The sequence below is a fragment of the Limanda limanda genome, chromosome 3 (genome assembly GCF_963576545.1).
Source record: "Limanda limanda chromosome 3, fLimLim1.1, whole genome shotgun sequence".
NCBI classification, from domain to species: Eukaryota; Metazoa; Chordata; class Actinopteri; order Pleuronectiformes; family Pleuronectidae; genus Limanda; species Limanda limanda.
Genome location: NC_083638.1, coordinates 23462144 through 23472955, shown reverse-complemented (window position 1 = coordinate 23472955; position 10812 = coordinate 23462144). Strand labels below are relative to the sequence as shown.

General features: G+C 40.1%; 2 protein-coding genes across 4 annotated transcripts in view; both read right to left on the bottom strand.

The window, feature by feature from the left end:
- Positions 1-984: 984 nt before the first annotated feature.
- Positions 985-5742, bottom strand: sinhcafl (SIN3-HDAC complex associated factor, like). 3 transcript variants are annotated; one of them, XM_061068254.1, is made up of 6 exons: positions 5701-5742; positions 4465-4625; positions 4258-4357; positions 4051-4165; positions 3220-3370; positions 985-3114 (listed from the first exon to the last, which is right to left on the bottom strand). In XM_061068254.1, the coding sequence occupies exons 2-6, from the start codon at positions 4590-4592 to the stop codon at positions 2946-2948; spliced, it is 663 nt and encodes a 220-aa protein (XP_060924237.1). In that variant the 5' UTR covers positions 4593-4625; positions 5701-5742; the 3' UTR covers positions 985-2945. The 3 variants fall into 3 exon arrangements, with proteins under 3 accessions (XP_060924237.1, XP_060924239.1, XP_060924238.1); XM_061068256.1 differs by lacking the exon at positions 5701-5742 and adding an exon at positions 5623-5665; XM_061068255.1 differs by lacking the exon at positions 5701-5742 and adding an exon at positions 5180-5345.
- A 1239-nt stretch (positions 5743-6981) lies between these two features.
- dennd5a (DENN/MADD domain containing 5A) overlaps positions 6982-10812 on the bottom strand; it is a 30676-nt gene continuing 26845 nt past the window's right edge. The window contains exons 20-23 of the mRNA XM_061067972.1: positions 10182-10264; positions 9305-9428; positions 8975-9143; positions 6982-8426 (exon numbers count right to left, since the gene is read on the bottom strand). Of these exons, the coding sequence (XP_060923955.1) occupies positions 8243-8426; positions 8975-9143; positions 9305-9428; positions 10182-10264 (560 nt within the window). The 3' untranslated portion in view covers positions 6982-8242. The remainder of the gene's footprint in view (positions 8427-8974; positions 9144-9304; positions 9429-10181; positions 10265-10812) is intronic.

Below are 10812 nucleotides of genomic sequence, written 5' to 3'. Positions count from 1 at the left end.
GTACATACACACAACAGATACTCAATACATACTCAATATATTATGCTCACAAAACATACACACAATAGATACACACAATATGTAAAAACAGTCCATACACACAATACATAATCACAATACACACACATCATACATACTCACAGTACAAACTCAATATATACACATAATACATACTTACAAAACATTCGCACAATACAGACTAACAATACATGCACACAGTATATATACACACACACACACTACATACTTACAATGCATACACACAACATTAGTGATCTTAGTCAATCTAACGTAGCTACGAGATACTTCGAGAATGGCACCTGGCGTGGTTGCTAGGCAACGCAAGTTTATCACAATGGCTCTAACGCTGCGTTTAATTACCCTCTGTAAATCGTAAATGTGACAATTCTAGCGGGAAATACGTTCACGTTAGCCTCAGAGCAAAGTGGGATAGCTAAAGACATGTCCATGAACTGTTAGTGAAAGTATTTACAATAATATCACACCCAAGTGAATCACATTCTGTTAGTGAGGTTTTATTTGGCTTTGAACAGATAAGTGGCTAATTCAAACTGTTACAAGTAGATATGAGAAAAGAAAATAATTGTGACCCTGTAGACGCAAAGAGAGTCACAACAGTTTTTTATGATTACTTCAGACTGTCGAAACGAGTCACCTTATCTTGAAACAATGGGTTTTCTGGGGGTATTTAACCTACCAGTTATATCAATGTGGTGTATAGGCAGCAGCAATGTAGCAGAGTTCCTAACATGGTCATACATGTGGTTAAAAACAATTGAAAAGTGATGTGTGAAACTGAAATAACCAAAACAAACTCTACAACTGAAGGGTCTCATGTGCATGAGCTCACTGAAAAACACATCTGCTGTGCAGCTCTTGCCCGCCCCCTGTTGGTGAACATAATAAGCACAAACACTTTTTTTCTTGAGTTGATTTTCTTTTTATTACAATACAGTTCTAGTTTGTGGTACAGTATACAAAAAAAGCATATAAAAAAACATCTACATTGCATGTTCAAAAGAAGTGCACAAAATAAAAACAGACGTTCTAGGCTCTACAACAGTTGTCTCAAAAGTTTCAGTAAAAAAAAACATGTTTCGTAATAAATTAATATAAATTACATGAAAGTCAGGTAATTCATTTAAGGCACATCTCACATCCCAAAGATGTACCTCACACAAACAATATGGCAACTCCGTAAGGACAAAAAACAAGCTTATTTTCCAGCTTAAAAGGAAGCAGCATCTCTCCTTTTAATAAGAATATTATAACAAGTTCAGCATTTAACTACCCTGCCGCGGAAAAGTTTATATATTAAGCAACTTTACAGAGCATCGCCTGTCAATTCATGAAGTTTGGAATTGGTTACAATAATGCAAATAAAGGAATAAGATAGAAAAATCAACCGTTTGCAATGCACTATTAATTTGAGAGACAGTAAGCACACCATGGCTAAACCTGTGCAATATAAGAAACATTAAAACAGGAAATAAACAGAGACAATTATGAATCATGGTTAGGAAAACGTAAAGTTATTGCTAAAATACTTGATGCCTTTTACAAGTCAATTTGGTTGAATAAGGATCCACCACTTTACACTTCTACAGCAAAAGTGACAGAAATCCCAGAGAAAATATCACATTCATAATGTCTGCATAGTTTGAACTTTTTCTGAGTAAATCACAGCGCTGATAATCTCACATTTTCTTTGACAGCATTCGCCTTACAAAATGTTAAGAAGCCATAAAATACATCATGTGATTCCTGTAAGTTCTAATTCTGACCCTTGCATGCCGTTAGTGAACAAATACAGAATATTAGAAGGAATATTGCAGCCCACTGATGCTGCAATTGAGTTTTCACATATTTTTCTGCAGAGCGTAGGCTTCAGCTTTGCATGCCTTTAGTGAAATGTGCCTGAGACAACGAGACATGAAAATGTGATTAAAAGCTTCGCTAAATTAGCGTAAAAATAGGTTTTCAGTGCCTCTCAGACGCTCAAAAACTGTTTCTTTACAGAAGTAGTGGTTTGAAAAAGGGCTTAGATTTACCAAGAGCCAAAACACTGTATTTACAAATCCATTTTAAAAATCATTTGCTTTACAAAATGCATTGTCATTTCATTGTAGGCTGTACAAAAGAAATAAATACACTGCTTTAGTCATTCCAGAAGGCCGTGGAATGTTCTGGATGCATGATCTAACCACATCAGTTTGAGTCAATGTGAACCCACTGCTGAACAGATTACAAGGTGTTTCAAACTCATGGCATGCCTAAGATGTGAAAACTTCAGAAATTATTTGTTCTCATCTATACACATTAAATCCTTATTCAGAGGACCGTTGTACTAATGATCCCTGGTGTCACCAACAGCCCTCTATGTACTAGAAATCCTACAGACGCACACACATGGAGCAAAACACAAAGGACAAAACATTGCAGCAACTTGTTGGAAGAGCCACTCCAACACACACAAAACAGCTGGTATTAGAAAGAGCTGGAGTCTCCCACATGCACACTTACAATTTGACAAATTATGAAAACGGAACAGTCTTGATATGTATATAAAAAAAAGTGACCCGATATTTGATCACACAATCCGAAAAAAACAAACAAAAACAATTCAGAATCATAAACGGAGCCTCAACAAAAGGTGTTGCATCATTCTATAAATAACACTAATGCCCATGAGAAGATTTTTTTTTGCTTTTTGCTTTTTATATAAAAAAAGAAATTTAACTCTATACAAAAGTTTAAAAAAATACCCATATTAAAAAGGAATATTACGTACAAAAGAAATATCTAACAAACTGATCTTACAGGGGGAGTGGGGATTAGAGGTCTGCCACTGGAGACAAATCCAGGTGGATGCCGTGGACAACCCTATTGGAGGATTTTCAACAAAGGCAATCACCAGGTTTCTTTCATGCTTCTGGGAGCTGTTGAGGAAGTGGGTCTGGAAGGTGTGGGGACACAGGTGTGGAGACCAGAGTCTTCTGTTTTGTGGAACTGCAGCAGGGCTTAAAGAGTCGGGGATCAATGATGACCTCTCCAAACCGCCCCTTGTAGACAATCCCACAGCACACTTTTTGCCTAACAGGGGGTAAAAATAAACGAAAACACTTTGAGTAATCAATCTTTAAAAAAAAAGCAGTCAAATCCATCATATTTTTCCTGATATGTAAAGCTATAGTTTACCTCTTCCAGTAGGTTCTGTCCAGAAAGGAGAAGGTGGAGGGAGTTGGGCGTCTTTGTTTGGACTCGATGTCTGAACCATCATCTGACAGGTTGCTGTAACTCGGGGACTGGGCAGGAGAAGCACTGGAGGTGGTGCTGTGGGCATCAGAGTCTGCTTGGAAACAGAAGACAAACGCTTAAAAAAAGTCGGAAGATGGCTTTGACAAACTGATGAATACATCCTAAGTAGTCGACTTTAACTTCATGTGACATTTGAGGGAATTTTGTCATCAATTTGTTATGAAGTTTAAATAACAGCAGCAAATAATAGAAAACCATTTAGACAATCAAAATATTTTCTGTGTCATTTCCGAGTTCACATCTTTCTAAATTTGTCGTAAAATATTATGAATATATTTTTGAAATTTTTAATAATTTTTTATTTCAAAGAACCAACTATTGAAAAAGTAACTTGTTTAAACTATCCAACATAAACATTTGAAAAAAGTGTCCTGTTTTGTGTCATGGTAGAAAATAGATGCAAGTCACATTCCGGAAATCAGTGTTTTTTTTCTATTAAAAAATAAACCGGTCTATTATTAAAATTCATGCCAATTACTTTTCTAAAAACTGACAATTTAACTCAAACCCTGGTATAATGCAGTTAGAGAGAGTGTGCCCTAACTCAAAGAACCACCAGATGCACCTCTAGACACTAGGAGGAAAACAGACACTGTGACCTACATATTTTAAATCAACAAACATTCCTCTTATCACTAGTTTCAAGTCAGTGAATAAAACACATTTCTCAACATATGTGGGGATATTAATGAATATTTTAAAACAACTTACTTTGTCTCTTTAACTTGTGGAGCTTCTTTAGCTTGCTTTTCTTCTTCCCATCACTATTCTTGATCTTCTTGGGTTTGGTCATCTTAAAGCCTGGTCCAGCTCTGGCATCCACCACCTGAGTCAGGTCAGGCAAAAACACCAAAGTCAACTTACAATTCAAGATCAGGGAGAGAAAAACACCTGACTCAGCAAGGTGAGGTCACTTACATGGTTCCAGTTCTTCTTAGAGCCATGAGGCAGCTTCTTCCAGCGCTTCACCAGTAACACACATGCATTGCAGATGTCCCCGATGCGATCCTCCGAAAGCCTGGACAAGAACATAGTCAAACAGGTTCAGTTTGGATCCCGAAATATAAAAAATAAAAAAAACACACATCACACAAACGCACTTTATGAATGAATGAGTGTGTTTACCCGAAGCAGAGCCTGAACGTCTCTTCATATCGGCTGCTGTCTGTGAAGCGGGAACTGGAGGACTTGGTCTTGCAGATGCAACAGCCGTCGTTACTCCGGTAGATCTTCGACTTGTGGAAACCAAACATAGTCTGTTTGTGGGCCTGTGTTCAGGCAAAAACCTGCAAACGAGAAAAACAAAGCTCGGTAATCGTGCCTGTGTTGGTTCTACACACCGAGTGTCGGTCTGCAGGCAGCTGGCGTTTCTACTACTGAAGGGGGCGGTGCCTACACGAGCGCGGCCACACACGATCACAAGTCATTCATAACCTATAATAACTTCGAAATGTTATACATGTAAAAAGCACGATTTAGCTGATAGAGCAATGCATGAACAACGACCAACAACCGAACACAGCGAAAATTAAATTGAACAAATAAAGTCCAAGAATGTCAGGAATTTAAAGCCCGGGTCATAGGAACATCAAAGGACGAAATAACCGACACAACACTGAAATGATAAAACTCGGTCCGTGCTCGTGTCATTTAATCGCGTCGTCGAAGAAACCGATTCACGAGAAGCTGGATAACAGTTAAAGTTCTGCACTTCCACACACTGCGCCCGGTGATTCACACACACGTTACACCCACACAACAACGGAACGTGTTACTATCATTCCCTGTGGTCGAAGTTCCTGCGCTACACGTGGATCAGAGAGTTAGAAACTTTACTAACAAGTGCAGCTCAGCGGAAGTCCAGTGTGGCGTGCGTCGTAGATGTGTGTCCGCGGTGGAAACTACACACAAAAAGCGGCGGCTGCTGCTCTCAGAAGTAACACAATGAGCTACCGGGCTACTCGCCGAAACACGAACAAAACACGAGTCCACGCAACGCACCGCGGGCGACTCGACGCCGCGCCTGCGTGTTGTCGCCAAAACGCGAAAAGTCTCGTCGAACCCGTTGCGTGCTTCCACGTCAAACTTAAAACATCGAGCATCGAGCGCCAAATGCGGCTCATTGTTGTTAGCCGTTAGCATGCTAGCTAGCTAGCCGCGGATGCTACCTCCGCCACGCTCTCGCTCATTTCCACATTCTCCCATTGTCGCTTGTTCCGCGCACGCTCGGCTCGCAGGACGCGGTCACGCACACGGCACGCTGCGGCTACCACGCACACTCACGCGTCTCTCCCACACGCAGCAAACCGGCGGAATCGAACCTGTGTACTTTCCTTACGAGAGAAATAAGAGCGCACTTACCGGAGAGAAACTTTGAATCTTCGCTGTGTCCTCGGGCCGCACTGCGCATGCGCTTACTACCGCTGCATACAGCTGGGCATTAGCATGTCGTTAGCATAAAGAGCCGGAATGAAAGGGCGACGCGCACTCGGCCCATATAAGGAGTGCAGCCGTTCAGTTTGAACCTGCAGCCAACCAATTGCAGCCGTGCTCGCGAGCCCCTCGGCGGCAGTGGACGCCGGGAGTTGTAGTTGAACAAGCAGGAGAGCTCCGGTGATTGCCGGTGTTTAACCTCTTCCTGTTAAACTCAAAGTCCCACAATGCACCGGGCCCGACGCTTTCAAGAAAAAACAGCGCTCTGAAATGGCGCCAAAGAGTTTGTTTACATGTTCTCAGCTGAGAAAGCGCAACAGAACAGTTTGAATGATCACAAAGAAACAACTGTGGACTCGATCACTTTGATGCTGTGACTCGTTTCACAATGATTATAGTTATGAGATAGATATACAGACAGAGAGCTGTACATACTCACTGAGTAAATGATGCACAGTAAAGTAATAGAACAAAGAACAAGCCTATAAACAATAGACTAAATGCAAGAGATGACAAACTATATGAATAAGTGTGCACAGTTGCGTGAGTAGACAATGTAATGAGGTAGATGGGAATATGACAAACTAAATAAAATATGAATACAAGATGTGCAAATTCAGTTATTGCAGGAGTAAGCAGAGAGTTTAGGTGTGGAGAGAAATAGGGCTCAGGGTTGAAATGAGGAATTAATTAAAGTTTTTAATATTTTTTGAAGTAATAAATACAAAGTGGACAAGTTATTAAATTTGTGCCGTACATAACAGTTTTTTAAATTTTTTATACTAGGATTGGCCAAGAAACACAAAGACTAAACCCGGGAGTGCAAATAACAATTGTGATCCTAATATACATATTTTTAAAATATATTTAAACCTTAATGGAAAAAGCTAATAAAAAGTGGACAGCCAGCTTAGTATGCATGTATTATCTTTAAGTATTATCTTTATCATTATTTAATTGTAAGATAATCTCTATATCACTATTACTGAAGGAAATTTGACTGATTTTAGTATTTTTTTCTCGAGTCTAGACATCAAAGGTTTTACGTTTACTATCGCTGAAAATTAATAAAATACTCACAGTTAAGAATGTGAGAATGTTGAACTTTTAAAGTGATCGGAATATTATCCGCTGAGGATTCACATTCACCAGATAATGATTTGTAATATAATAAAAACAAGTCTTTATAACGCATTACAGATGCTTTATTCTTAATATATTTTTACACTGTACACTGTTGCTCACTTAGTAAACACTACATTACACAGCTATGTCAATAAATGTACAACCGTATTGGAAAAACAAAAATATATATCTCCCAAGATGCTCATGTGTGGGTTGTACACAGACGAGTACAACACAGTCATTCCAGACATTGTTGGCACAGAAAAGAAGTCCTTCACATATCAAATCTCTTTTTCTGCACAGTAAAGTTCGATGGATGTAACGGAGGCGGGCCCGGTTCTACCTCAACACACCAGAACATGGAGTTTGAGGGGGTTGACTTTTCTCTTCTGGATATTGCATAGCAAGAAACCATGATATAACAAAATCTGAAGGGAAGCAGGAGATTAGCCGGCAGAGGCCATCACGCTGTGTGCAGGGAAGAGGGCAGGTGTAGTGTAAGGGCTGGGGGGGGGCCTGGCTGGAGGTACTTATACAGAGGCTGTGACTGTGATCAACTTTGCACAGAAAGCTGGGCAAAGCATCACTTGGGGGATGTGTGTCTGGAACACAAACCAAAGACTTGGGCTATTTTCCTTTATCCAACTGAATATCAATGTCCATCACTGGAAACAAGCTTAAATCACAAAGTCTCCACATGCAAGAAGGAACATTTTCTCTGAAGGTAATTCATGTAAAAGATTTGCATACTCGTACATTTCTCAGGGAAAGGCTCAAATGTAATGGGCTTGTTTTTCTTATGTAGGTGAATCCTCGTCCACTCTACAAACCTCCCTCTCACGCATACTTATAAAGCATACTTCTACATCATTTGCTTTAAGCTCTGCATTATGACATTGGAATCTGAGTTGACGACAGAGCAAGCAACTTGACTGGTTTAACAAAATAATACTGTTTTTCTCTGAAAATATATTAACAGTTTTGATCCTCGCTTTCCCTTAAATATAGCCATTGTCAGCAGTTCACGATAACAATGAAAATATTTAGCTTTCAATGAAACGTTATAGCACAAGTAGGTCATCGTCGATAATGTGAAAATCATGAATCATAATAGAAAACATAATTTTAACATCTAATGGCAACATCGTCGAGGATAAAAATAACAAGGTATCTTGAAAGGCTCATTGCACTTGATATATGGCAAATGTAACAGTAGCTTTAATATAAGCCAGAAAACGTCCTTTGTTCAAGTCAGGTTCTGCATATAAAAGGTTCTGTTATTCTTTTTCAGTGGTCCCCAGTGATTTTCCTCCTCCGGTGCATCTGGTGGGATGGTTGGTTGGGTTTAGATACCAACGCCTTTGACGAGCGAAGCCTCCAGAGTGATGTTGAACTCCTGCAGCGTCTGCAGGACTCGGATCAGAGAGTTCACCAACGAGCGATCCTTAATCAGTGCCATTTCCTCGTACATCTGAACAGTGATGGGACAGTCTGCGAGCAGAGCGATCCAGTGATGCAGCAGATGGTCCCTACGAGAAGCAGGAAACAGACGCATGGAGTCAGACGAGCAGCTTGAAAGAATGTATGTAACAGTCGCTTTTTACCCACTTAGAAAGACCTAAAACCATGGCAGGTGAAAAACTAGTGTTAGAGACATTATAATTTGGATAAAAATCGATAAATGGCCATTTTCTCTTTGCAATGCTATTGTGAAAAAATGAGGAGACAAATACAAAAGAACTGAAGCTGTGAAACAAAAAAGACGAGATCATTATTCACTCAATACTAAGACATGAACCCTTCTACAGACAAACTAAAGGAAATCATTAAAACATCTGATACACAAAGAATCCTCTGAGGAAAGATAATTTTCACTTGACTCTTGTCGTCAGGAGGAGGGGTCGGACACAGCAGCCCCACTGTTTCAGAAATTATCCAAGTACATCCAAGCAGGGAGATTTGTGGCATCACCCCAATATCAATCTACATTGAACACTGGACTTCCTCAATGAATGTTAACAGTGTTCACTCTATGTAAATATGTTGACAATGGGGCGAGCAAGTGCGGCCTGCCTACCTTGCACCCAGACACACAAGCATCTGGAACTTCCCGTCCTTGCCAATGTTTCTGGATGTGTTGCTGATGGCGCGCATGAAGCGGCAGAAGTGGCGAACTCTGGTTTGCCAGTTTTCGTCCGGAGTCACCTCGCGCTGCTCCGCACCTTCAAAGTACACTTGTGCCTTTTCTGTGGAAATAGAATATAATTGATTTTAATTATAATTTGCACATTTTTAGGACTTCATTGTTGATGAGGGGGAAGGTAAAGGGTAAGGGTTGCCAGACATGGAGTCAATGGTACGACTGGCTTGGAGACTTGATTAGGGAGAAATGATATTAAGTCTTTACCCAAGAAGTCCCAGATGAAGACATTCTTAAAGAGTCGGGGTGATTTGAAACCGTGTTGGAAAACCTGCTCCAGAGCCCAGACGAGGCCGTACTCCCCACAGAGCAGGAGGGTCAGACTGCCTCTCTGTGAAGCGCAAAAAACAACAAGAAGAAAATTCATATCGTTAGAGAAAGTACAGATGCTGAAGAATATAACAGAGAACTTTTCAATTAAAGTTCTTAAGGTCTTTAGGTCAAACTATTTAATTTAAACACCAAACAAACTGCTAGACATGCAGGAAGAAAAGGGTGAAGCTGCACTGGAGATTGAAAAACATATGGTTGAGGCATGAGGGCGTATGAAATAACAGATATATTATTCATAATGTTCAACATTAACACACTATAAACACACAGAAACAACACAATACTAAGTGGATTTTAAATCTTATGGTCATTTAATAATTTTCAGCGGCCATTGTTCTGTGCAGAGGTGGAGCGAGAGTGAGGGGGGTTTCCCTGAAATAATCCCTTGTGCTGAAAATACACAGTGAATGATATTTGAAACCTGTTATTCACAGGCAAGTCACAAGACACTAAAACACTCCAAATAGGAATCTCCTCCTCCTAAATTCCAATTATTATTCCAACTTCTTTGATAAATAATAATTATCATGGATGGGGCCACTAGAACTGGAAACAGGCATCATACTCTATAATGTCCATGCCTAAAAACCAGTAAGAAGTCTCCTTTAATATGTTTAACAATGTGAATGATACCACGTAGGGCACAGCTACTGAGGGGCTTGTGGACCACCAGAGCAGAAAGCTGCTGTTCTTAATACGTGATGAATAATAGAGGCACAGGCTGAGGCTTGTCTGGACTGTCGTCGCTTACCTCCTTCTCCGGCTTGTGGAAGTGCTTCACGATCCCATTGATGGCCTCTCCCACTCCCTCCTGGATCTGACCTGTGTTTAACTCTGGTGGAGAAGAAAGAAGCAAAGAAAAAGGCTGTAGGACAATACGAGCAGACTCACAGAGAAATAAATACCATCCAGCTTTGATTTCCTTGGGAATTGTAATTTCACATTAGAATTTTTAGTATTGAAGGTATCAAGATCAAAACTTCAGGTCGCAAACCCATACTCACAAAGCTCTGTTCTGAACCCGATCTATTACCAGTAATTATCTCCAAGTCAAATCCCGACCCGTTTAAATATGACCCGTGTCGTGACCATGACTAAATAAACACGTTACGTACACAGTTACTCGCGTCAAAAGGGTCATTGCGCACTTGTCCGCCCGTCTTGAAAAATCATGTGTGAATTTTTGCAGCTCCAATTCTCCTGCAGATGTGTTTCCTCAGCGACAAAGTGCCTACCATTCAGTTACAAACAACTAATTATAGCACTTTTGACAAGCATCAAAGCCACTGACATGTACTCCTACTATTCCAGTCTTTATTCGGTCGATTTTGATGTTCTAGCCAGAGTATTTTTTACCCATGCCTTTGTTTATATAAATATTT